This window comes from Lacerta agilis, chromosome 7, assembly GCF_009819535.1.
Source record: "Lacerta agilis isolate rLacAgi1 chromosome 7, rLacAgi1.pri, whole genome shotgun sequence".
NCBI classification, from domain to species: Eukaryota; Metazoa; Chordata; class Lepidosauria; order Squamata; family Lacertidae; genus Lacerta; species Lacerta agilis.
The window spans coordinates 13,237,521-13,264,935 of NC_046318.1; the positions used below are offsets into that span (position 1 = coordinate 13,237,521).

At 38.6% G+C, this 27,415-nt stretch overlaps 1 protein-coding gene across 1 annotated transcript in view; it reads right to left on the reverse strand.

The window, feature by feature from the left end:
• Positions 1–26,580, reverse strand: part of MARCHF6 (membrane associated ring-CH-type finger 6) — a 32,135-nt gene extending 5,555 nt beyond the window's left edge. Inside the window, exons 1-22 of the mRNA XM_033154392.1 lie at positions 26,456–26,580; positions 25,328–25,401; positions 24,571–24,714; positions 23,006–23,078; positions 21,594–21,762; positions 19,786–19,978; positions 19,324–19,385; positions 18,034–18,066; positions 17,546–17,597; positions 16,790–16,848; positions 15,823–15,903; positions 14,952–15,020; positions 14,785–14,859; positions 13,728–13,862; positions 12,749–12,868; positions 10,780–10,880; positions 9,497–9,634; positions 6,447–6,648; positions 5,275–5,344; positions 3,240–3,421; positions 2,364–2,498; positions 1,736–1,825 (exon numbers count right to left, since the gene is read on the reverse strand). Of these exons, the coding sequence (XP_033010283.1) occupies positions 1,736–1,825; positions 2,364–2,498; positions 3,240–3,421; positions 5,275–5,344; positions 6,447–6,648; positions 9,497–9,634; positions 10,780–10,880; positions 12,749–12,868; positions 13,728–13,862; positions 14,785–14,859; positions 14,952–15,020; positions 15,823–15,903; positions 16,790–16,848; positions 17,546–17,597; positions 18,034–18,066; positions 19,324–19,385; positions 19,786–19,978; positions 21,594–21,762; positions 23,006–23,078; positions 24,571–24,700 (2,169 nt within the window). The 5' untranslated portion in view covers positions 24,701–24,714; positions 25,328–25,401; positions 26,456–26,580. The remainder of the gene's footprint in view (positions 1–1,735; positions 1,826–2,363; positions 2,499–3,239; positions 3,422–5,274; positions 5,345–6,446; positions 6,649–9,496; positions 9,635–10,779; positions 10,881–12,748; positions 12,869–13,727; positions 13,863–14,784; positions 14,860–14,951; positions 15,021–15,822; positions 15,904–16,789; positions 16,849–17,545; positions 17,598–18,033; positions 18,067–19,323; positions 19,386–19,785; positions 19,979–21,593; positions 21,763–23,005; positions 23,079–24,570; positions 24,715–25,327; positions 25,402–26,455) is intronic.
• Between the last annotated feature and the right edge of the window lie 835 nt (positions 26,581–27,415).

A 27,415-nucleotide genomic window follows, 5' to 3' on the forward strand; every position in this document is an offset into this window, starting at 1 on the left:
ACCTTTGTGTGAATGGGACAACTTGGTTGGACACAACCCATTATTTATGTCCTAATAATCAAGATCGTTTTTTCTCCCAATATATAGAAATAAAAATATACAGTAATTAAATAAAAAAGCTCAACACAGATAGAAACCCAAAATTGGGGGAGGGGGGACACCTGGGAACAGAGTATGTGTTAACTGCTAAAAAATGTACAAGGAAACAGGCATGTGTCTCCAAGGAGCTGTGCATTCTGTATTATGGGCCCAATTCTGTGGCACTCCCTTCCAGGTGAAGTCAGACAGCTCCTCTTCGTATTGATCATCCAACACCAACTGAAACTTCTTTTTTTTATTCCAGCAGGCATTTTAATTGAAGTCTTATTTTATAGTTTTAACTGACTTTTACCCTTCTGCATTGCACACCATTTAGAGATGATTATAGTTAAGTAGTATATAAATTGTTTAAATAAAATAAATACACCTTAATAATTTCAAGTTATTTTTAAGTCTATAATACATGCTTCTTGCTACTGTAGATGCCTCCATTATAGTGCATATGTAAAAAAAGGAAAGTATGTTTTGTACTGTGTGTGCAAGGTTTGGTTATGGCTTACAACATGTGACCATTAGAAAACCATTGGAAAATTATATTACAGTTGGATTTAACCCACATTGGCATTTCAGTTTTTAAAATGATACAACCAAGGGTACCATATGTTGAAGATGCTATAATAAGAGTGATCTTTTTCACATTTGCCATGTTCAGATGATAATGGCTTAACAGAGGTGTGAAGAAACCTTTCCATAACTAAACCAGGAAATCTTCAGTTAATATCTGTAGTTTTCTGTTATATCAGAAGAAGGAAACTGTGGCTAATGATTCTGTAGCAAGGCAGAATATGAATATGAAGTCATGGTTTCAAGTGGGCTTCTAGCTTATTCAAAAATTGTTTGTCAAAGTTTCCCAGTTCAGACAAAACGGAAGTTATAGGTAATTTAAGACTTCCTCCATTGTTTGCTAGGTTATACTGAGGAACAAAGCATCTTAATGAGTCAGGATATGATCATCTGAACAAGGTAACAGTAAAAGCAGAAATAAAACTTAGAAAGTATAGAGACAAGACATGTTCAACTCATAGAATCAATAAGAAACACATCCTTTGGGCGGGAAATATTTGATAAAAGTGTGCCTTATATAATAAGAAAGGTTTCTATAGTGTTATTTGTTGCAATTTGTTTAACACTTAATTTGTTTGTTATATTTGCTTTGAAAAATCCAACCAAAAGTAGCCCTGTAAAATTTAATTATATTTTCTCCCTGCTTTTCCCCTTAACACTAGTAACATCCTCCTCTGAGTGGTAACCCATTGTAATATTATGCTTTTGGGGAGTGGGGAGAGATGAGAGTTATTTTGTAGTTTCTTGGTCAGGAAAACACAGTTCCAAACTGAAAATTCAGTAATACTTTATGGGTATCAAGGCAAAGTCTCCCAAGCGAGAGGAAAGATGCTAAGTTTTAGAGGTAGCTAAGCAAGAAGTAAACAGAATAAACCAGGGATAAGGGAACTAGAGTCCTCCAGATGCTATTAGACTCCAACTCCCATCAGCCGCAGCCAACATAGCCAAAATGTCAGGGACGGTGCAAGCTGCAGACCAACAAGCTCTGAAAGGCCACAGGTTCCCTAGTATGGGCAATTTAATGGTCTATATGTTTCGTTCACCTCCCTTGTACCAAAGAAGCAGTTCTTACCTGTTCAATAACAGTTTTCAGCCACCACTGAGGGCCCATCAGAGTTATGGCAGCAATTATTTTGGCATGCAGAACACCAAGAGCCCAGTCCTAAGTCAAAACGAAAACAATTATTATTTCTATACCACCGTCAATATGCACAGTGATTGTAGAGTAGCCTAAAAGTGGGCAGGCTCTTACATACACACCCAAAATTGTTGCCTATAATTTGCAAATGTAGGGAATTTGCTAATACAAAGGAAGGGGAGGAAAATAGATGCAGGGAGATATATGAAATGAATGTGTGTTATTTTCGTCACACATACTTAGAGTTAAGTTATAAATGTGAGTGTCGCTTGATTTTTTAATCTTATTTGTATTGTACTGATTTTATGTAAATCACCTTGAATACTTTTTTGTGAAAAGGCAGGGAATATATAAAAATAGCCCTATGTTAGCCTTCAGTTTGCTTTCAGTTACAATGAAGCTCACAATTCTAAGGTCACATTCATTAGTTTGATTTCCTGCAAAAGACAACAGTTGGAACTCTTGAAGTTTCATTCATTCATTCATTCCCCGCATTTTCCCTGGCGGAGCTCAGAAGCCTAACTTCTACAACAGCACTCAAAACGAAAAATACAGAGCTGACCTGCCATGGGTAGAATAGCGGTGTCTGGTCCAGGGGAACTCTCAAAGGAGCAACAATAACCAGCTCAAACAAAAGTCCAAGCAAAAGTGGAACTACACCTGCCAGCAATATAGCAACTATTAATGTCTTCATTATCTAAAAAGTAAAAAAGAGAGAAAACTTAATTTAGTGACACTTCAAAACCTTGTGTCTGTACTTACACAACATCATAATAAAACGGCGTGCAAAGAGAAACAAATATGCAGAACCAGATTTAGAAGGGATTTAGTGGGTCCTCTAGAGCAGTCATTTTTAATGCAGCTGCCTCTGACAAAATATATCAGAGAAAGTAATGAAAGAAAGGAAGTCTACTTTCCTTCAGCTGGCACATTCTGGTTATGGCTGCATATGAACCAGAGCTCACCAGGGTTCATACCCGGAGTCAGTCGTCAATGCTACAACTCTTCCCCAAAATATGTGAAGGCAAAGTAAGGAAGTTTGTGCTACCATGTGCTGAGCAAGGTTCAGCACTAAATAGTCTTTGCCAAATTATCCACTCCAGCTTATGCTCAGAGGACAAGAGTTCAAAGGCAGGTTTGAGAGACTTAGTCTCTCTCCTTCAAGAAATTAAAGAGTGGCTCTGGTCTTTCATTACCCTACAGCCTTTGTTGCCCAGATCTGGTGAATAACTGAAGTCCATGAAACCTATGGTGGTTTGGGGTGGGGGGGAATGCTACAACTAATTATTTCTTTGATTTCCTCTTTCTAGAAGAGGCCCATAGTGGAGGAAACTTATTTCTCACAGTTGCTTTCTTGAATAGTTAGACAAACACTCCCACCACATCAATTAAGTGCTTCCCGAAACTGAAAAGAAATGCAATTTTTCAAATGACTTACCATGAGGGACCATTCCTTAACTTTCTGAAAAATCACTTGGCGGCCCTGTGGCATCCAAGCAACAAGCACCGTCACCGCCCGAATGGTAAGCCAGCAAACATAGAGCCCACAAGCAGCTGTGTACAGTTCATGGATTTTGGCGGTCCCTGTCCAAAAGGACATCAGCCAACGGCCAGCAAATACTAAAACCAGAAACATTAATGAATATTTAAAAGAAACACACACTGCCAGAGAGCCATAAAATGGTATGGGCCCAGAGAATTCATAACCAAAGTAGCTTCAGAGTTTTCTCTCACTCAATTGCAGCCCCCAGTGGTGCATGACAACCGATTTTGAACAGAGGGTTTAAAACAGATTTTGAACAGAGTTTAAAAAGCAATTTGTAATATTGAATGGGAACTACCTGTTCAAAGAAAGTAAAGTATAAAGTTATATTACGTTTTCACAAGCTGATTACATCCCAGCCACTAATTTGAATAGATCCAATTTTGTTTTAACCCCAATATTACATTTATTAACCACTTTGCACCAAGAAAAACCAAGTATTTGCCCCATTTTTCAGGAGCTAACAGAAGTCAGGTCAAAAACACTCCCTGCTGTAAGATCACACAAAGGCAATGATAACTGTTAAAATGATGTGTACTGAACGTATAGTGCCTGAATTCATTTTTCTTTAGAAAAGACATGTGGACAGTGGTTATTTGATGCTTACATCAGGAGATCTGTGTTCAAATTTCTGACCAGCCACAAAGCTTACAGTGTGCCTAGGGCTAGTCACGGTGTCTCAGCCTACAGCCTCTCTCTCAGAGTTGTTGTGAAAACAGTTGGGAGTGGGGGGCAGAGAGGAGTACCATGTATGCCACCACAAACTCTTTATAATAATGGCAGGATAAAATTGTTAGATTTTCAGACAAAGTAACTACACAAGTTTAGCCCCCTTAAGGTATTATTAGCCCGTGAAGCTGAATATAGGAGTAAATAGCAGGGCCATGCTGAATAGCCCCATCCCTACCCCCAGTATCTGCATGTACAGATATTTTGATTAAGCCATCTATGGTTAGAGCAGAGGTTGGGGGCCAATCTTGGGCCACAAGGCCATTTCACCCAAACTACACCCACCTGTCAATCAGCTAATGTCACTCTGAAGGGTGGTGAGGTCAACAGATGGGCAGAGTTCCATTATGCATTGGCTGAGCCCCCCCCCCCAAGTTTCCCATGGGGAACTGTCACATGCAGCCAAAGCAGCAGGATTTAACCCCTATTCATCAGCTGTTTGGAGGGGGGGAAATCATGCTCATTTCAATCCTGCTTGGTGCTGCTTCACCACCGCATTCCCTGTGGGGAGCATGCTGGTGAAGCAGATCTCTCTCTCACCAGTCAACTTTGATAGGTGGGCAGGTCCAGCAAACTGTCTAAGTTTTACTATGTGGTGGGGTGGGAGCTAAAAATTTGGCCTGGTTGTCCAAAAATGTTCCCCACCCCTGGGCTATAGGCTCATGGCAAGTAAAGGAGTTTTATCTTCTAATAAGCTATTTAATTTTTCAGCTGTGCTACAAGATTTAAGGCACTGGGTGGTCAGGAAGCCCAATCTTGCATATATTTACTTGGATGTTAAATCTGCCCATGTTAAATGGGACTTACTTCCAAGTAAATATGACTGTAACTTTAAATTAACTAGCTGGCCCAATAAAATTTCATATCCACATTATATGAAGTCAGCAAGTTGAAGCAATTTCTAAAAGCTTTAAGGCGTCAACATGGTATTTTAGTAAGCACACACCGTAACAGCCAAATATAAATATGAAAGATGCCAAAATGACCATTTACTTTCATTTTTACTGAAATAACACTGGTCTAGATATTGATTTATGAAAAAAGATCAGCATATTCAAAGTCCACACAACAGAAGATACGCTGTTTTCTGCATTATGTTTTCCTATTTTATTTTTCCATTCAAGCAATTCAAAATTAAATAAACAAGGACATGTTAATAATAATAATAATCAGCAGCAGCTTGCTACTGTGAAATACGTACCTGGTAACGTTAGGCAGATAAGACTTGCTATCAGTAATGTTATACACATGAAAATGATTAACAAAAATATCTGAAAAACACAAAAACGAAGTGGAAAAATTGTAAAATCTATTTACAAAGAAAAAAGCAATAAAAAGGGTATTTGGAAAACACCTTAAAATTTAGCAATTTTATTCTAATTGTATGAGAGCCTGCAGTCAAAAGTAGAAAATATATTCATTAAATATCCTGTGTGCCTAGAAGTCACTGAAAGCATTTTGACAAAGCAACAGGCTCTGTGTCTGAATATAAGTAATTAACATTTCTGGTCCTCCTAATGACTAGATCTTAAGCATTTACTTTTTTTACTCGAAAACTTCTGTATGTAGTCTTCAGAGAATCATGTTAGCTTTCTCTCCATGAAAGATACAGAATTTTAGACCTCCACATATACATTCAACCTGGAGAGGCGGACCTCAAGGCTAACTGAGCATAAAGTGGCTTCCTTTGCAACTGGGTCTGACAGCCACACAGTGAAGGATCACAACCAGTACCTACAATTACACATTTTGTTCTCAGACTGCTTCCATAATATACTTCTTAAAATAAAAGTCACACATCCCTTTTATCGTTGTTCCTTTATGTTATGCCAATAAGCCCCAGAGTGGTGGGAAGCCATTCCTTTCTGTAAGAACAGAATGGGCAAACGAAGGGAACAAGGTAATGAACACTCACAAAAATACTGCCTTTAGAATTACTTGTTCCAGATATGAAAAGAAATGGAGAACTAATTAACTAGATGCCAGTGAACTAAATTATGTATTAAAGCAGGGTTGGCTAACCTGTGCCCCCATCAGGTGTTGCTAGACTACAACTCCCATCATGCCTAACTACCGACCATGTGAGCTGGGACTGATGGCTGTTCAGTGCAACATCTAGAGCAGACCTTTCCAAATGTTTCATGCTGGTGACACACTTTTGAGACATGCATCATTTCGTGACACAGTAATTCAGTTTTTCTTGCAAACCGGAGGTTAAACTAACCCCTTTCCAGCCTCGGAAGCATTTGCAAGATACACCTACACACTGCAGCCGACACACTAACATGTCATGACGCACAGTTTGGAAAGCTCTGATCTAGAGGGCCACAGGTTAGCCATCCCTGCTATAAATGGACAGTTAGAACAACTCACCCTGAGTGGAAATTTTAAAGGCCGACGGTAAGGTTGAAAGCCAACAGGTCCTCCTTGTTGTAGTATGGCTTGGTGGGCTGCATGAAGACCTTCTCCGACAACTGGAATGGCATTATTATTGCGAGCAGGTTGGTTATTAGGCTGTTGGTTTGCATTGTTTTCATTCTCTTCCTGGTCTCCAAGTAAGTAAGAATGCAGATCCCTGGAAAAACATTTTTTGTTTAATTGTGAACCATCTTGGCTACCATAAATGTTCCTATTAGTATTTAATGAATGTATAGGTATGATGATTAAAAGCACGATAATAGAGTGGTACCTCTTCTTACATGCCCCTCTTGTTACGTATCCTTCGGGATACGCACGCAGCAAACCTGAAAGTATATTTCCAGGTTTCGCCCCACGCACATGCGCAGTAGCACTCTATCGTGCCGTGCGTGTGCGCAGAACAGGCACCTCCAGTTGCGCAAACCTCAGGATCCCGTCCGCAACCGGAGGTACCAATGTAATGACACAGAATAGCTATCAAAGGCCACTGAAATCTGTTGTGCTTTCACAACTGTTTTTAACATGCTACATGGTTCTGAAACCAAACGTCTCATTATTAAATGATTGGAACATCAAAAGAAAAACAACAGCCCTAAATGCAGCCCCACAGATCTGGAATGAAGATGACCACACATCCTACATGGAGTAGGATTCAAATAAGCGATGTGAGTGACATCTCTAATTCCAAGCATTACATGACAGGATAACTACTGTATTGTCCTATCTAATTATTGGTATTTTAAGCATTTTTAAATTCTTCTCCAACCAAAAAGGGGCCTAGAGGAGCTAGCAGATCAGTAAGAAACAAAGGAGTTCCCACCCTTAGGCTTACAATATAAAAAGTAAAAAATACAGAAACAAAAGGTAAAAGTGATGGGGAGGTAAGAAGGAAAACAAACAAGCACCAGTTCTTTAAGGTACAGTGGACCCTCTGGATATGAACTTAATTCGTTCTGGGGGTCCATGCGCACCCAAAAAAATCCGCAGCCAGAGACGTATCACTGCGCACGTGTGAGCGGCAATACCCAGAAAAATACTTTCGGGTTTGCCGCTTCCGCAACCCGAAGTTTACATTACTCGAGGGTAACATAACCCGAGGGTCTACTGCAGTGTTTTTCAACCTTTTTTGGGCAAAGGCACACTTGTTTCATGAAAAAAATCACGAGGCACACCACCATTAGAAAATGTTAAAAATTTTAACTCTGTGCCTATATTGACTATATATAAAGTAATTCTCTTGAATTTTTCAATTTTTCCCACGGCACACCAGGCAACATCTCGCGGCACACTAGTGTGCCGCGGAACAGTGGTTGAAAAACACTGGTCTACTGTACAGTTTTATTAAAAAAAAAAAACAGCAGGGAGGGAAACTCTTCTTGTAGCCTGATGCAATAGCTATTGATAGATGGTGAAAGAAGGAGTAAAAGAGCCAAAGATGGGTCTCTTGACGGAGCTAATGAAACAGTCCTGTTCTTCCACTGCTTAAGTCTGATGGAATGAAGTCTTAAAATGAGATTTTTCAACTGTTCTTATATGTTCTTCCAATGCTGATTTCAAATCTGAAGTTGGTTTTGTTCTGTAAGCTCTAGTTTTTTTTGCAATTCATGTTTTTCACTTTTCACCATAATCTTCGTTTTTCACAATGCAAGAATTCAATATTTTATTGAACACATAGCCAAAGTAGTACAATATCCCAAGGGAATACTGGTACATTTTTTTGTATACCTCCAACTGTGCATAGATATACATGTCATTTTCAATGCTATACATGTCATGTACAAGGCTATATAAGTCACTTACATTTATACTCATATTGTACTACCCGTGTTTCTCCTAAAATAAGACACCGTCTTATATTTTTTCCCCCTCAACAAAATACAGTATGGCTTATTTTCAGGGGATGTCTTATTTTAACCACGTCACATCGGTACGCTGCATAGCCATGCCTCTCCAGGCTGTTTTAATGGGAGGTGCCGCGTCACTATGGCTTATTTTCGGGGTATGGCTTATTTTCGGGGAACGGCTTATATTTCGCAAATGTATAAAAATCCTGCTACGGCTTATTTTATGGCTATGTCTTATTTTAGGAGAAACACGGTACTTTGGCTATGTGTTTTATAAAATATTGAATTCTTGCATTGTGAAAAACGAAGATTATGGTGAAAAGTGAAAAACATGAATTGCAAAAAAAACACTAGAGCTTACAGAACAAAACCGACTTCAGATATGAAATCAGCACGTCAAAATTAGGTTAGAACAACTGCAGGTGTCAATGCAACAAAAATTTTGTTCCCCAGTGTTATCATTTTCCCTCTCATCTGTCTGTGTGTATGCTAAGTTTCTTCAGCAGTTGGTTAGCTTTCACACCAAGCTCTGACATCAAGCATCCTATGAACATAAATTACTAGTCATTCCTGCCCTCAGAGATTGCAGAAACCAGCTAAAAGCCTCATTTTATTATATATCAGAATATATATATATATATATATATATATATATATATATATATATATATTGCTTCCCCCTTCCCTGTCTGAGAAAAATAGGTCCCTCAAGGAGTCATGAAGTTCCATGGAAGTGAGATTTATAATTTACACTACTGAGCACCTACAAAAATGGACTTCCGAAGAGCATGACACCTAGAGGAGCTTAGCCTCTTATACCTGGGGTGATCACATCGGAAGCTGCACCCAGGCTAATTGAGGCATTATAGGTAAGAGTAGAGAACGCAAAAACAAAATAATTATTGTTTTTAATTAACAAAACTATTTCCCCTCTTGCATAACCATCAAACAGATAAATATTAGTAAAGCTGCACAACAATTTCCATTGGTACACTTATTCAGACTAGCTTTTTAAAATATAGGTCATCATTACAAACTTCTGAATTTTTGCTATAAACACTTACTCTGCAGTATCTAAACATTCCATTTATGTTATCTAGTCAACAAAAAAACATTAAAGACATGTGGGTTATTTGTGCTTTACGGGTTCTTTACACTTACAGTAAGTACCCGGCAGTAACAGTCCATGCTCGTACAAGACCCTTCAACCATTGCCTTGTGTGTCCTTGTTCAAGCAAAGCTGGAAGCACCACCTGAAGCAAAAGTAGTTCTAGGGAAAGTTCACTTACAGGAGCATCACTGGGAAATAAATAAAGCAGGGATGTCATGAACAAATACCCATTACATACATATAAAACTGGTATTTTGTAAGGCATTAAACAACCTGCAGCCTAGGGCCACTGTTTGTTTATATCCTACCTTTCCCTCAAGTTGGTCCCCAACCCCATTTTGTGTTGCCCCAGCAACTTCTGAAGTTGCCCCTTTCTTCCATCCCATCAGAGTTCCTTTCTTCCTGTTTGTTTCCTCATTCCCCCCCGTCTTTTCCCTTTACTAGTTTCAGGAAAATGGTAAAGGACAGTATTTTATTTGATTAAAAATAAATTGACTGTTTCCCCTGGTTTTATTACTTGGAGGGAAAGGTGGTGGGGTAGCACACTAATGGCAGAAGGGCATTACTTGCTTTCCAAAACAGTAGCTATTGTATTTTTAAAATCATTGCATACTTATTGAGAGTAACCCTATCAAACCAAGTAGGGTTTACTTCTGAGTAGGACTAGAAATTCTAATTTGACGTGGCCATAGTGAAAACTGAAACAAGGTGGTTTTTATTCCATATTGGTTAATCCAAAGCACTTTGGTGGCTCCACCATCATCTGAATGCATGCCCTCAACAGAAAAAAGGTTGTCCACCTGTTTTATAGCTAGGATTCTTGCCTGGTTTGAAAGCAATACTGAACTATGGTTTAATGTTACGTGCAGAAGCTTTGTGCTCTCCATATTCTCTTCTGCCGCCACTGATCTGGCCACTAGGAGATCAGAAGCTATCATCTGTTTTCATCTGATTCATCATTATGTCCAAATTCAAAACTATGGTTAATCCTAATGGTAATTTAGAAAACAAGCTAGGATTGTAAACTACGGTCTGTTTAGTTAAAGTACAGTTAAGACTAATAACAATTTGTCCTGATTCAGACATAACAAACAGTGGTTAGCTATGTCCATGCCGGAGGAGTGGAAAGAAAGCTCACAAACCTAAGAACCATTCGTTTAATGAAAAACCAAGGTTTAGCATTATGTCTGAACAAGATCATTGTATAGTTGGTATACTGGAACAAAGTTTACAGCTACACAGTCAACTGTTTGTTTAAAATATGCACATATGCATTTGCAGTAAGAGAACACACTATGGAAGACAGAAAACATAAACATAAAAAATAAATTACCTGTAGAGCATTACATTATATGGAAGAAAATGAGGCAGCAGATATTTAATAATTCGTATAGGAAGCCAAAGCATGAGCAAGACGATCGACCCGAAGACAATCTGCAACAAGGAAGATACTCTGTGTGACAGCCTTAATTTAAAGTCTATTTATACACTAGCAAAATTCATAGACTGGACAATCATGAACAAGTTATGAGGTTGTGCACTTCCTCCTCTGCTCTGTGCATTTTCTATTCCTATCTGCTGCTAATCATAGTTTCCCATGACACTGAAATCAGAACAATCTGGTCAGCACTGAACTTAACAGTAAGATTCAGCAACCATTTTCAAGCCATGATTTCCAATTCTTGTTGTGAACAAGTGCTAGCTAGCTATAGGCCACATTTGCACACGCTAGGCCAAACCATAGCAGAGTGAATGTGCTGGTTCCTGAGGAGCAGATCAAAACTGCTTTGTTCCTCCATGATGTTTTTAGGTAACAGCTAAGCAAAGGTTTGGCTTAGTGTGTTGTCCAAACCTGGCATGATGGTTAAGGACTTTCCTATTATCCAAAACCTGTAACCACAGAACAAATCTTGGCCACAGATGGTGCTTAGGAAGGAGAGACCTTAAGCACAATCCCAGGTCTGAACAACATGCTAAGCCAAACTTTGGCTTAACTGTTGCGCCAAGATAACCTAAAAAGCCTAAGGAGGAGCAAAGCAGGTATGAGCTCCTGTCTGAGAGCCAGCACAGTAACACATTCACAGTAAGCCATATTTCTGAATTTCTGAATGCCATGGTAAACCATAGTTAGCACAACACATGGAAGCAAGGAGAAGAGGGAGCATACTAGCTAACTGTTTGTTTCTAGTCTTGCAAACTATGGTTTTGATAACTCTCTGCATCAAAAAACTATTTTGTTTCTTCTTCTTTTCGTTTCAGTTTGCACAAGTTGTTCACACACCTAAGCAACATAATCTATGAATCAATAAATCAGAGCTCCATTGCAACGACCTGAAAGTACATTTTAGAATTTTCTGGCTCACAAGTTACATTATAGGCATGCTACTAATATGAGATGCCAAGGAGAAAAAGAACCAGCTAAATATAATGTCTGCATTGGCACTTGGATAATTTACCTGTAGATGTGGGTTATCAAAGGGAATAACGTATTTATGTCAAAATCTGGATACACAATTATTGGAAAATGAATCAGGAATGTTTATTATTTAGGCTGGGTTGTCACTTCTGCCTGGGATATGTACGCACTAAATTTTAGACAATCTACAAACTGAAGCCATCAGATTTATTTCTGACTCTTCTCCCAGCATCAAATTTTGGGACAGCAAGCTGAAAAGGATTGGATATTTTGCCCCAAGAACCAAAATGTCTTGTGCCATGTCTGCTTAGAATATAACATTGTGTTGTAACAAAACATTATTCTGTGCAATTGTATGCTTGCTAGTAACCTAAGTGACCTGAAGATTAGACATTTTCCACACAAGAAGCCCCATGTACTTGCTCTTAAGTAACATTTACATTATTTTCCTGTAATATGATCTACTTTTCCTAGGCACTGCTGAACAGTCTAAGCTGGTTCTTGCTGAATCATCTTACTCCTGTATTTTATCAAAACAAGTGAAACTTATTTCAGCAGTAAGTTACATAGAAGAAAACTATGATACCAGCAAATATTTATAGAAAGGAAAAGAGACTTCTGGCCCCCCCATGGGTTGTATTCAACTAACTTTTACTCAGAATAGATTAACTGAAATTAGTTACCAAGATTTAGGCCTATTTCAATGTGTCCACTCTATGTAATCATGAACTGAATACAACCCAATATCTTAACATGCAGTTAGTTATTTTGTTTGCTAATAAATAGAGAAACAAACATTTAAATTCTAAGTAGAAACTGAATAGAAAAACATTAGTTGCTATAAAAGTATCAACTTTTTGAAGAGAAACTGGAAACATGTCTTTACCACTGATAAAATAAACCTCCTGAGATGTCTATAAATAGGCAGGTGAATCATTTCTTGAACTGGATTAAAGTCTGGATCATTTAAGTTCCTCAAAAACCAGAGGACGCCAGGTCTCAGTACCTGAAAAGAGAAAATTAACATTTGAAAGAAAAGTAAGTATAAGTAGGTTGATATTTGAAGGATTACAAGTTTTGACATTATTTTTTTCCCAATAAATTAACTTTATAGAGACCCTAAAGACTCCTCATTTATGTTCAATATGGCCTGCAGGTTAACCAAAACACTACCTACCTCCTCTCAAACTGGTTTAAAACAATTGAGCCAGTTGTTACCTGTGGAGGTAACAGCTGAGTTGTGTCCAAGAGAATTACATGGCTGAATTGTATCGAACATGGCTCTCATGCTCCCTCTGTCATGTCAATTCGCCCCTCTCTTCCGCGGCTTACTAGGCCCATTCCTGTCCTTCAGGCAATGGCACATGGAGCACAAGGTGCAGAGGTTCTATGCATGGGGGGGGGAAACCTTGAGGGTTCCGAGTTCTCACATTCAGTTCCCAGAAGCAGTGCCTGCATGGAATACCCCCTACTTCTTCAGCTATACAATGCATGTTCTTACACAGCAGGCCATGGCTCAGCAAGAGATAGTTCCCTGCAGTTCCCCATCCAGCAGTCAACTCTGTTGCCTGCCCTTACAAACAATTTGTGCAATTTTCGCTTACACATAGAATCTGGAAGCAGCAGCCGTTGGACTGCTCCTGTTCCACTGCAGAATAGCAAGCATATACAAGACTGACACTCTTTATTAAGCCAGTACAAGTTGCAGGGCAACACCTTGTCCCACCCTATCAATTATTTCCTGTCAGCAAAGGCTGGTGAACAGAGGTGAACAGAAAAATAGAAATGCAGATGACATTAGCCATTTCAGAGCCACATTCTTTCAACATATGGTTTTAGAAAATCACACTTCAGTCAAACCATACCTCTCTCAGCAAGAGAATGAAGGAAGCAAAGTAGAAGACATACACCATTCCCACTAGCCAGTGTAGGAACATTGTAGTGCCAGGGGCTGACTGAAAGCTCAATTCTCTATCCTTCAAAGTAGCATCAAACATTTCCTATGAAAAAGTTAAAACAGAGAAGTAATTCTTTTTAACTCTCATCAACTAGTAAAATTGTGTCATCTTTTATTTGTACGTAACAGTGAAGTTCTAAATATAGAGCTGTAAACAGCATTTAGCAATGGTGAAAAAATAATGCAGCCCTCGCGCAATAAATCTTAACAGACACCAGTATATTCTATAAGGAGATTTTGCATAGCTTATATATGTCAGTTTTCAGCACAGAAATGTAGCCTTTTAAAATGAATCACCTTTAGTATAAAATCACCAAGAAAGCCATTGGAGATGGAGGATTCGTAGTCTTTGGAGATGGTCAACCACATTCGCAGCAAAACTAGCTAACGATTAAGGTGCAGCAACCTTATGGAGATGGTAGGGGGAGATGGAGAATCTCTGATGGGGCTACTGCCACTTCCTATGTCTTGCAGGCTCAATGAGGCCAGGCCAGGAGATGGGGATGGATTCCCCGCTGTCATATTTCATTTTCTTCCATCCCTCCTCCTCTGCCAAACTGAATGCAATGAGAGGGGACTAACTACCTCGATTCCAGCGTCCTTCCTGGGAAGCACTGGATTGTTCCTTTAATCTCATAATAGTCATAATAACCTGTTTGAACTATGCCTGGAGAACAAGGAGGCTTAGGATCCTGTGGACCCATCAACTCCCTTTACACAGCTGTTTTTTGCCTCCATCACTAGCAGGACAGCAGTGGACCCTTTAACCCCTGCATTAAGTGTCATTCTGTGGATGCCCTCTCTTCTCCACCAGCAGATGGGTCCGATAATTTCTTAATAGTCATAACTTATTTTTGCATTACTGCTCCTATTTAACAGACACAACCTATATAAGCAACCCTCCTCCTGACTGCCCCTTAGAATGCAGTGATAAATGTCTGTCTCCTAATAAATGCTAATCTTACCAGAGAGCATATGTCCAGCCACCAGCCACAGATGAGGGGGAAAACGCCAATTTCTACCACCACTAACAATGACACCTGTAGAGGGGGAAAGACAGGTTTTTTATTTGGACCAACTACTGAATATTGATTTGTTATATTAAATAGATCTGTTTTTAAGGCTAGAGTACCTTGACAACTATATAGCACACTCCAAGCAAGCGACGTGATCTCTGAAATTTTACAAGTGCTGCCAAGCCCTGTATAAATATGGTCAAGGAAAGTGAAATACTGGTTTGTGAAGCAGAGGACAGAAGAAGTTCATAGGAATGAGTACTGAGCAACTAGAAGCCTGGAAATAGGAAACAGGTTGAAGGGGAAAGTATTCACTTAGATATAGATTTAAGCAATGTTTAAAAACATAAGATATTCCTCACAAACACATATGGTCACTGTGGACCCAACACTTGGTACCCCTTAACTACAGTTGGGAGATCTGAAATGGACCACAGGAACACACACTTCCTTTGCCCAGACCTTCCTCTCTCTGCAGCAAATGAACCCTGGTAAGCTTGACAGTGGTTAACATTGCTACTGATGTAAGAAATCAGGGCAAGAGTAGAAGGAATTTGTGCCTCAACAGGAATGAGGTTGCTCCAATCCTACAGCATGATCCTAGTATCTTACTTGCAACTACGAGTTTCCCAATGGTGCACCCACTCTGCTCCCATAAAGAGATAAAGACCATAAAATCATTGTTTCTTAGGCAAAGGTCAGGATTCACCTACACAGCCCCATCAGCAGAAGCCCTGAATGAGGACTTCCACTTATGTAACGGGGCTTTCTCCCCTCTCCTCCACACACATCTGAGACTGTTTCTGGGGGGTTGGGGGAACCCAAAGAATAGCACATAGGGGACTGCACCATCAAGCAAGCTGAAATGCTTGTGGAGACAAAATGTTCATCATAGTGCAACACTGAATTCCACCCTGTGTACTTAACAATGACCATCCATAGATCAAACACTGAAAACATGTGCAGTCAGTACTTATGAAAGGATACATGACAAACTATTAGTGATACTGCCAGCAGTACATAGCCAACTATTGTCGTGATTAGGCCTTCAAAGTGAGATGCTTGAACCTAAAGAAAACAAAAACATGTTTAGACTGTGAACTCAACTCCTTGGAATAAAAATCTGTCATTTTTGCTTTTGAAGGTTTGTAAAGCACCAAGAACACTGATAGGGTAGAATAAAATATTTCAATACCACTTGTGACTACCAAAATGTGTTGATATTTGCAAGTTATCATCATTATTTTATATTTCCAACCTCATCATCCCCAGCCAGCTACCATGGATCAATCACAAATTTTAACTGTTATCTATGAAGGAGTCACATATTACCAATATAACAAGATCACTGTTAATGGGGGTTGGGGAATATTACTGAGAACGAGATGGAATCAGAAGTCTCAGAAATAAAGCTTGGTTTAAAATACAGGTTCAAGCATGAAGAAGGATTTAATATTCCATATACAGTTCCACAAATTTTGGCCGGGTTTACTGGCTATGCAATACTTTGTGGTTGCCACAAATTCTTCCTCTTTCCCAAGTCCTATAGTATATGTAGAGAACTTGAGTAAGGGAGGCTTTGGGTTGGGCTTTTGCAAAAGGTGGAAGCACCTTGCTGTGGCTGCCTTCCATATAAGTCTCATTGGGAGGGAGATAAACTGCTCCTTTCAACAAGGGGTGATTTCTATCCCTTCCCGATGAGCTTTTGTGGGCAATGACAGCAGCAGCAAAACCCTGCTGGTGTTTTCTGCAAAAGCCATGTTGTGGGACAAACTGTGTAGTCTGTCTCCCGCATGTTGAGTTTTTATAGAAAGGGAAAAAATTGTGTCCAGGGCACAGGAAAGAAACCAAAACTCTCTTATGACACAAAAAATCAGCGGGGAGGAAGAAGTGAATTTATGGAGCCTTTGTTCCATGATGCTTAAATAAATGAATAAATAAATAATATACTTACATATTCTTCAAAGCCTAGCCCAACAATTGAGAAGTGACCAATATGATAGGGACAAAACGCTAGGAGGGAGAAAGGGGAAAAAAACTAATGGAGTTTACTCTTTTTAACAATTCTCTAATGTGCGGCTTTAAATTATTTTTAGTGAGCTAGCAAAAGGATAGAAATCTTTATGTGTTATCCGTTCAGCCAGCTACACAAAAAGTTTTCAATCATTCTACCCTAGGGCCCACAAGACGGCTGAAATTACTGAGGTCCCCAACAGTCACAAAATGATGGCAGACTGACATAATCAGCAGGCCATTACTGAAATCATCTTCTACCGTTATCTAATCCATCTATAAAACACTACAAAAGCACTCCATGCTTCACTTGTAAAGCTAAGGGATAGGGGAGGGAGCAGAAATAAACCTCTGGTAAATAAATAAAAAACAATTCTAATGTTAGGGCTGTGGTGTCAAATTGATACCATTGTGTACAGTCATTTACACAGATTTACACATGTTAAAACAAAAGAAATTTGAAATATTTCAAGTGCTTTTTTAATGTACAGATTCTTTCACGGGCAACCAAACTTTTAGTTTGATTACTGGAAACATTGCACGTTGGGAAACATTGGGAAACGCATGCAAAGAATATCAGAATTTCGTCTCTTGAGAATTTTACAGAACTGTTGCTTAAAACTAATCTAGCTCTACTCTAATTTGGGCCCATATGCACAGCAATTATCCTGAAAGAACTGTAAATGCAGTCACTTACCAAAGACAAGTATGAACAGTGTGTTTAATGACACCACCCAGAATACATGTTCCTAAGAGAGAAAGAGTGGGACACTTCAGAAATAGCAATATCAAAGTATTTGAGAAGTAACTTAAATTTCTTAGCTTGTGTTCTCATCAATCACCCCATTTTGCCACTAATTTGTAGGTAATGAAATGTTAAGATTTTCTCAAATAAAAATTAATATTTTTTGGCCCATTTGTATCAGTTTTCCTCCTAACAGGACAAAGGACATTGCAGGTTCAAATTTTCACAGACACAATATAAAGCACTTTTTTTTTTCAAAAATGCCTAGCATAATCACACAGGAATAAAGGTGCTATTACTTCTTCTGATTCAGTAATAAATGAACTGAAAGTATCTCATTTAGTAAGAAAATATACTGAAGATTATAGATCAAGAAGACAAACAGATGATGCGAGACACAATCCAACTACAGAGTTTTAGTGCAACAAAGCTTCACTTACTAAAAAAACTAGGGATCCATCAAGTCCAAGCATCTAGAAGAAAGAGATGATTTTGCTGTCAGTAACCAGAATAATTTACATTCACGTAAGATTAATCAGTCTCTGAAGCGTCAAGGACCTGTTATTCCCCATCATTTTTTACAATACGTGGGAGAGGTTTCAGAGAACCACAAAATCCCCTAGGCTCTCTTTCACTTTTTCACATTTTTGGAAAGAGGATTTAGTGAAGAGCAGGTTGGCATGGTCTGTTTAGCCTTGCCCTTATTCCTTTCCTCACTACATCTAGCCAGTTCATCCAACTGGAACAATTAGGCAACAGCTTTTCAAACTTGACAGTGTCAGGCTGGATCTGTTGCCAGGCAATACTGTGGCAAAGAACAGATAAGAATGAGTCAAACTCATACAAGAATAAGCTTTAAGATCCGCCAGTCAGATGTTACATGAACCTGCACACACCTGCCAAACAGCTGGTGCTTAGGGAATTCCCTAAATATATAACTAGCTTAAAACTGTGGAGCAAGTTCAAAGAATTTAGCACATATAGAAATTTTGCTACTTTTATGTTCTTTGCAGTGCAACAGAATAAAATGTTAAGTGGTAGGTATAATGAATCACACAAATGAGGTGTGTTTCAAAGCTCACATGAGTTTTTAGATGTCCAACAGAAATCATTCATGATTGCCGGCTTAGAAATCTCTGTCACAATAACCTTGACAATATTTTTTCTATATTCTCCAAGGACTGCCATGTGCCTTAAGAAACTGTATTAAGCAGTGATACACAGGAACTAGGAACACAGTTGCCTAGTTACGCAAGACAAATGAATTTTACTCTGACAAAGCATGTCATGCCACCTCTGAAACCTCTTTTTCTTCTTCTTTTGTAATTTCAAGAGGTAACTGGGATCAGAGAAGCAGCATGGGGGAAGGGGACACCCAATTTTGTCATTGTTCACCATTTCCCAATTCCCAATTTGTATTCACAAGCAGCTTTTACACACTATATATTTCTCCTCTCAAACATCCCCTTTTCACCCATTTCAATCACATCCACCCCAGAGAACACTTTCCTTGTAAAAAAAGGAGCCATCATCCTACCATTCAACAACCATGGTTTCCTGCTATGAGGAAAGACCACGGTGGAGGGTGCTGGTTCAGATATATCTGTCCAAGGTCAAAGTATGGAAAAGCATCCTGAACTGGTTCCAAGATTATGGGCATTATTAAAGCCATATCATGTCTGAATGACTCAAAGCAAACAGCATTTCCAAAATATATAGTCCTTACTCACTCTCTCCCATGTAAGCTCTTCTGCTGCTCGATCCCATTCCAAAGCATTCCAGTTCATATCATCTAAATAGATAATTAAATTTTAAAATAGCTAGAAGTAAAGTTCAACTAGGATAGTAACACTGAATAACTGGGAAGGCCTCGTATGGCCAACTTAAGGTGCACAAGTGTTCTAACAATAAAATAACATAAAGTATGTTCTGCATGTTCAAATAAAATGGTTGCCAAGTTTGTTGCTTGTAGTAGGTTAAGTGAAAACCTGATGCATCGTTCCCACAAAGTTCACCAAATTACAAGGGATTGGTTTTTTAAGGCTCACATAAAAGGCCAAGTTTGTGTTTTACTGATGTGTGACAGGTTTTACAAATTCTTATGAAAATTTCCAGGAAGCAAGTCATGAAATCAAATAGCCAAAATACAACCCTATTATCGTGGAACAGGTACAAATATGGAAGTAATATACCTTGTGCTCCATTGTTGGCATCTGCAGCATCTTCTACTACAACATCTTCTTCATCTTCATTGTCTTCCTCTTCTTCATCTGGTTGTTCTTCCTGGATTTCTGGATTTTCACCTACAACTGCATTCTCAGCTGGCTGGTCTGCAGGCTGGTCAAGTGCAGCATTTTCAGCACCACCATTTCCTACACCCTGAACCTGGCACAGAAAAAAAAGATAACACAACTTCTGAGTTCTGCTATACTATGATGAGTTCCTGCATCATCAGAAATGTCAGGCAACACATTTGAGTGTTAAGAAAATTCATCTGAATTGTTTTTTAACATAGATTTGCAAAAATAATAATAATAGAAGGCCAGAATGATACAACTCTTCAGAATTTAAAGAAATGTTGTAATAAGCATGTTAAGTGTCAGCTTCATATGCATGAAAATTGTTGAAAATGTTAGATAAAACAAAGATGGCTGAGTGTGTGGCAGGCCTCTATTGCCATGGAGTGAAAACTAATGTCCATTAAAAGTTATGATTTCCTTCTTGTCCAACTTTATCCTATCTAGAAATATGGCTGCAAGGAATCTAGTAAAGACTGTAAGATGCCTTGCCCCAGAGCAAGATGCTTATTAAAATATCAACACACTGTGATATCTTCTGCTTGTCAGAAACATCTGCAGTTTGGTCTCCCTGATAAGACACAAATCCATACCAGTATGAGACATTAGCTACAGCAAATAAAGTCCATTTCTCAGGATGTACCTGAGTGACTTTCCTGGGGAACAGTATCTTAAACTGAGAGATGAAGAGGAGCAACTGGAATAAATCTACTCTCAAAAATTCAGAGGATGCCAGTCTCTTCAATCTGATGAAGACTGGGCAGGTACAACCCCAAATAGGAAAATTATTCTGGATGTTTTAAGAAAGATGATGCAGGCTGAAGGGGGAGGGACCCCATTTCACTGTGATAATTGAGAAGAACCATGTTTTAGATTAGTTTTCAGATGCTACTTTAGATGCTGCTATCCATAGTGATCTCAGATTTTGAAGCTATAACAAGGAGTTTAACATGTTCCCTCTTTGTTCTCATATCCTTACTGTGAAAATAGGACAGGGAATAGAACTTGTAACATATGCACATTTAGAAGTAAAACCATGGAGACTACGCTACACAACTTTCTACTGACACCTCTGTAATATCAGCCTCCTAAGCTAGGATCTTTCTTGTAGAAGAAGACACATTATCTCCTGTTGCAAGTGTCCCGCTAAATATTTCTGGTATTACAGCTGCTATGTCAGTTTCACAAACAGTGTTGCATTGCTTAATGATCTATCTGAATGCAGCCACTCAAAGACCCTTAAGATATCTGATAAAGGTACCGAACAAACACTATACAGTGGTACCTTGGTTACAAACACTTTGGGTTACAAACTCCGCTCACCCGGAAGTAGTTGCCTCGGGTTGCGAACTTTGCCCCAGGATGAGAACTGAAATCGCGCGGCGGGTGGCACAGCGGGAGGCCCCATTAGTGAAAGCACACCTCAGGTTAAGAACGGTTTCAGGTTAAGAATGGACCTCTGGAACGAATTAAGTTCGTAATCTGAGGTACCACTGCAGTAGGAATGTTGCTGGTACTAAGTACAATCCACAAGTCAATGAAGCTTCTGCCAGAAGAATGCATTATGCAACAGGATATGTGCATCTATCTACCTAGTGGTAGACAATTCTATATTGGGGGGGGGGGAGGTAGAGAAAAAGCTAAGTGCATTAGAGAGGAATTCAAGCTGAAAGTTACAACTGAAAAACTGAAGGACATATTACCTCATTCTGTTGCCCAACACCATTGATGGCTTGCTGCTGATTTTGTTCCAGCCACTGTGGTGCTCCTCCGTGGACAATTTGTTCACGTAACCATACAAGGCTGATAAATGCACAGAGTGTGCACGTCACCACAAAACAACCTTGCAAACAGTCTGCCAGTAAATTCTCTCTATTGAAGAGACAACCAACACATTCTTTACACCCATTATCACAACTGTTAGGTTAATGCAAAATCACTGTCAACTCACTTTGCAATCAGTCACCTGCACTTAGGTTAAGATCTCTTTAATGGTACCAAATTTATGTGATTTTGAACAAAACAACAAGTCAAGATCTCCAGTAGAAAATCTTGCTGTGGAAGCCTTTAGTTATTTCAATTTAAATCTATCCAATCTGTCATGTTTATCTCAAGCTGCTTGCTATCTGCACAAATTACTTAGAGGTTTCTCCAGCATCTTCATTCATCTGAGGATACTAACCTGATCCTTTATTTTGTTGATGAAGCATTTAAAATAAGGCAGTGTAAGACATTTACTTTCTTTTACTTTATTATTTATTACCTCCTGGAGGTTTTGAGCTGAACAGAAAAGTACACTGAGTAAGATATCAGAGGTTGGTGAGATGTTGTAGGAATTAACACCAGGGATCACTACAGGCCATAACTTCCCTGTATATTTTTGCATTAAGCTCAACTATTTAATACACTGATAAATAAATACATCTCATTTATTTCTACATTATAAATTAACTGTGGTCTGCATGAATTTTCTATTTCATTCCAATCTACTATTTATTTCTAATTAAAGGTTGCCTTTCTACTACAGGCTCTCAAACAATTAAAATAAACAATACTTTTAAAATGTACATAATAATGTAGTGCGTTTTACAAGCATAAGATGAATAACTATTGTACTGGCCAGGCAGAAAGCAGACAGTCTCATCTTAAGACAAATTAGGTTGGGATCCTACATGTAAATACTTACATTTTCACAAAACAAAAGTGGTATCTTTTCACACAGATAGATTTAATAATAATAATAATAATAATAATAATAATAATAAATTTTTATTTATACCCCGTCCTTCCCGCCAAACCGGGCTCAGGGTGGCTAAAGCAGAGGCTATATACAAAAATATTTTATTCATACTAAAACTGAAAAATATTTATTTTGTAGAGTAATCACTTTCTCTGTTACTGAATTACCCAAAAGCACTATTCCCAGGCTAGCTTATTCAATTGTGTTCACTTACAGTATATTAAAACACACAGACTGGACCATAAAGAGGGATAAATAATAATAATCCTACATTATTTAATTTCCTATCCCCTATCTCTTTCATTGTAAGAGAAAAACAGCAAGCTGTTTAGAACACAATGTGTAGAAATATCTATAGTATTAGCCGATACTTACGTTGACAGCATATCTAATGGCAGTGTCAGTAGTGAGCTCACAGAGCCAGTAAACAAGCACTTGTAGATACGGCCTAAAGGAATAAAAATTGACAATAAAATGCAATTTCCGCCAATTAAACCTGGGTTCTTTAGGAGAGTTAGGAGCATCCTAAAGTTCATTTTAACAGGTTAACAATGCTTCAGTAACAAGCCTATTAAGATGAGGGAATTCAAATCAGGTTTGGGGTGGAGAGGAGTGTGTTCTTGCAGACCAAACCCTCATCCCTTAAGTCTGGGAAAAGTTCCATTTGATTCAGACCTTGATTTCAAATAGCACATTAAGATAATTTTTACGGGAAAGGCATCAGAAGCTCCAAACTTCCTTGTACCAGGTTCTTAATCAGTGAATATTTTAGAATCTGTGAGCATTTGCATCTATGTGTGATTTCAAAGGAACAGAATCATATTTGATCAAATTACCTAAACTATTATTAACTACCGGTATATATAACAAAGTTGTTACTGATGTTTCTTGTATAACATGGGAACATATGCAAATACCACACCTAGAGTACTGTGTCCAGTTCTGGGCAACACATTTTAATAAGGATATTGACAAGCTGGAACGTGGTCAGAGGGGGGGTGACCAAGATGATAAAGGATTTGGAAACCAAGGCTTATGAGGAACAGTTGAGGGAGTTGGGTATGTCTGAGAACAGATATGATGCCCATCTAAACATAACTAAGGGCTGTCGCATGGGAAATGGAGCAAGCTTGTTTTTCCTACTCTGGAGGGTAGAACTTGAACCAATGGATTCAAGCTACAAGAAAGGCGATTCTGACCAAACATCAGGAAAAACTTTCCAGGAGTAAGAGCTGTTTGACAGTGGAATGGATTCCCTTGGGAGGTTTTTAAGCAAAGGTTGGGTGGCCATCTGTCATGTATGGCTTAGTTGAGATTCCTGCATCACAGAGTGTTGGACTGGATGACCATTGGGTCCCTTCCAACTCTATGATTCTAAGAGATGCAGGCAAACAGACCACAGTAGAAGAAACTGTTAAAGCTGTGAGGATTAAAAGGCACATGCAAGCCAGAGAATAACCTTCACCATCTTTTTGCCAATTAAAATATAAGACTGCAGTCAACAAGAATTTTAACACAGGCAAGAGGAAATCCAGCTCTTGCTATTCAGTGAGCATCGCTCTCACCTCTCTGTCGGCATCTAGAATACCAACATGGCTAAACTAGAAGAAAAGCAAACTTACTGTGAACTTCTACATAAAGCACCTCAGAAGGCAGCTTAAAAGGTCCAGGTGTAGCATTGTTCTCTGTGCAAGCACTAGTGATGTTTGTGTTTCCAATCACCTTTGAAGAATTATGCACACAGCATTCATAGCTGCTTTTTCTGAAATTCAGTGATTAGGAACCGGATATGATGAAGGTTGGAACTTCTAATACTTTCCCCCTTAACTAGCTTACTGTTAACCATGGTTCTGAGAGCCCTCTGACAATAAAATGTTTCCCCTCCCTCTTGTACTGCTCAGCCATATGCATATTATACGTCCACAGAATAAGATACTTACATGCTGTAAGAGGTACAACTCCTAACCATGCAAAGGCCACAAGTGTATAGTGAAACCAGTATCGTATTGCTGTGCCAATACTTGTAACCAGTCCAGCACATATGTCTTGGATTGGAAGCCGAGAAGGCATATCTGGGGAATAAACTAAGAAAAGAAAGAACGGAAAGGATTGCAATTTTACTTCTACCACTTTGAATTGTTTTTATGAGAAACATCATAGTATTCCTGCAAAATTTCCCATGACACTGAACTGAAAATACTACATGGTCATCTATCATTATAGTTTTAAAGCCAACCTTTTCAAGTGAAGGATAAAAACTTCTTAAAGCAAATAATGACAGAGACCAATTTAGATAAAGCCAATTTGCAATGTGCCTTGCTTATGAAAGTGTTACTGTGTTAGGTGGCACATCCTTTTCTATTACATAAACTCCAAAATACTCACTAGCAGCATGGGTGTTATTTTAAAATGAAAACAATGTGGTATCATATGGGGTGCTATTACATGAAGGATTTTCTAGTGCTTGTTGGATTTCAACCAAGCCAGTCAAACCATTGTTTCAGAAGGGGTTACAATGACTTGGCCATATCTCAGATACACAGCTTAGAGACAGTGCAGTGCCTATAATATTTAGTTTACTGGAGGCTAGCACACTGCTGGTGAACCTGCAAATTCACATGAAGACTCTCTGTAGCCTAAAACCACCATAAAGAAGTCTTTGTTTAAACACATCACAAACTCTCACCATATACTTACTTGGTGTGAAAGCAAATCTATGTTTACATAATTCACAGTATTCTTTTCTGCTGTGTTTGAGCCACTGAACTAAGCTGCAATTAAAAGAAACATGAGTACAGTGTATCTACAGTTTAAATCTGCAAGTTATTTTTTGAAATTAAGAAAATGCAGCAAAATAATCAGTAAAATATACTTTTAAGAAAAATATTAATAATTCAAATTCAGAGGGATAGAAAAATAGAGATAATGCCTTCTTTAAATACTCTTGTTTTGTTGATAGTGAACATGTTTGAAGAGCATAGGCATAGAATTTAAGAGCACTGCTCTCCAGAAACCGCAAATACAGCTACTCGGCTACAGTTATGAAAGGCATTCTTAAATGCCAACTAGAGCAGAAAGGTAGCATGGAAGTTTTCAAATCAAAAAAGACTAATGCAAAGGGCAAAGGATCATGTGCAAGGCTTTCTTCAGCAACCCCTTTCTAGAAGCAGGCTTGTGCTCCACATTTATCTGTTCTCAAATGTGAAGGGACCCTCCATAGAGGCTTCCTATATCATTTAAGGGACTATGCCATTAAGGGAGAAACTGGACTGCATACAAAGTAAACTTACAGGGCAGAAGCTAACACCACATTACTATTGCAGTTGGCCCTTCACCTTCCTCATCCCTGTAGCACCTTGAAGCCCCCCTAAATCTGCACCAGAGAGGCCCACAACACTTCAGAACAGATTTTAAGGGCACATGGGAAGCAATGAGGAAAGTTAAAGTCTCACACAAACAGCTATGGATACAACCACATCAATGACAAAAGGTGCAAGCATTTAAAACAATAAACACTATTAATACATACATCTAACTCTTCTAATAAAAAACAATACACCCTTAATATTTAGGAATTCCTATAAAGGCATTTCAGCTACTTCTTGTGTAATTCCATTAATTACACGGGGATTAAAAATAATATATGCAGTTTTTCTTCTCCACACCTGATACTTAATATGTAAACCTATGCTTATGGGTTCGTGATCCACCAATTGGAAACCACAGAGCATTATTTATCTGCCAGATTCCCAAAATGTTCATAGCGATTTCATGCCGTAAGCATATATGAATAGGCATTGACATATTTTGGAGGAAAAAACTTACCATTCTGATGAATAAATTTAATACTGCCAGTGCATACACACGGATGATAGAGAGGTTTCTCAGGAGTTCCTTCAGATCGACATACCCTGCATATGTCTGTTAAACACAAATAGAATTAATACAGAATAAAACTAATAGAAATGCTTTCCATTATAATAAGATACTTCTTTAAGTTTCCTGGTGTATCAACTTTTCCTAAATAGTAAAAAAAAAAGTACCAAAGGATGATCAATTAAGTGTCAGATTTTATCCCTTGAATCTGACATTGGTGCATTGTTATTACTGTATTTTAAGATAACAAAAATAGGTGAAATACTATATTTAAAGCAAGAGCATTAAAAATAATTTTTGGCAGATGTTCTTAAACCAGCCGTTTTGCAAGTGTATTCTTCAAATGCAGGATGTTCTAACAAGCCACAAAGGAAATAACAATAGCAAGTTCTACTCCTGGCTCTTATATTGACCAGTCCAATGTTGAAACCTAGAAGCTTCACTGGGGATTCTCCTGTAATCTGAAAAACACTGCAGCAATTCACATTGCATGGGGCTTCAGTCAAGAACATAGGAAGCTGCCTTCTACTGAGTCAGACCACTGGTCCACCTTGTTTAGCATTCTATGCTGACTAGCAGCTGCTCACTAGCACTTTCCAGCAGGGCTCATTCCCAGCACTACCTGGAAATGCCAGGGACTGAACCTAGAATCTTTTGCATGTAAAGAAAGTGTTCTACTATTCAGCCATGCCCTGATCAATCTAACACTAACACAGGAAGAATATTAAAATACTCCCAAATACAGCAGTCTCCTCAATGTTGGCGAAGACTGGTATAGATCCAAGTTTCTCTAATAACAGGGTTTAATTTGTAACAGGCGTCAATGGAACACAGTCCCAATATCCATTTTCAAGGCTGCATTCATATGTAATGATAACTTAAGCTGCGGTTTAGCATTAGAGTAGACAA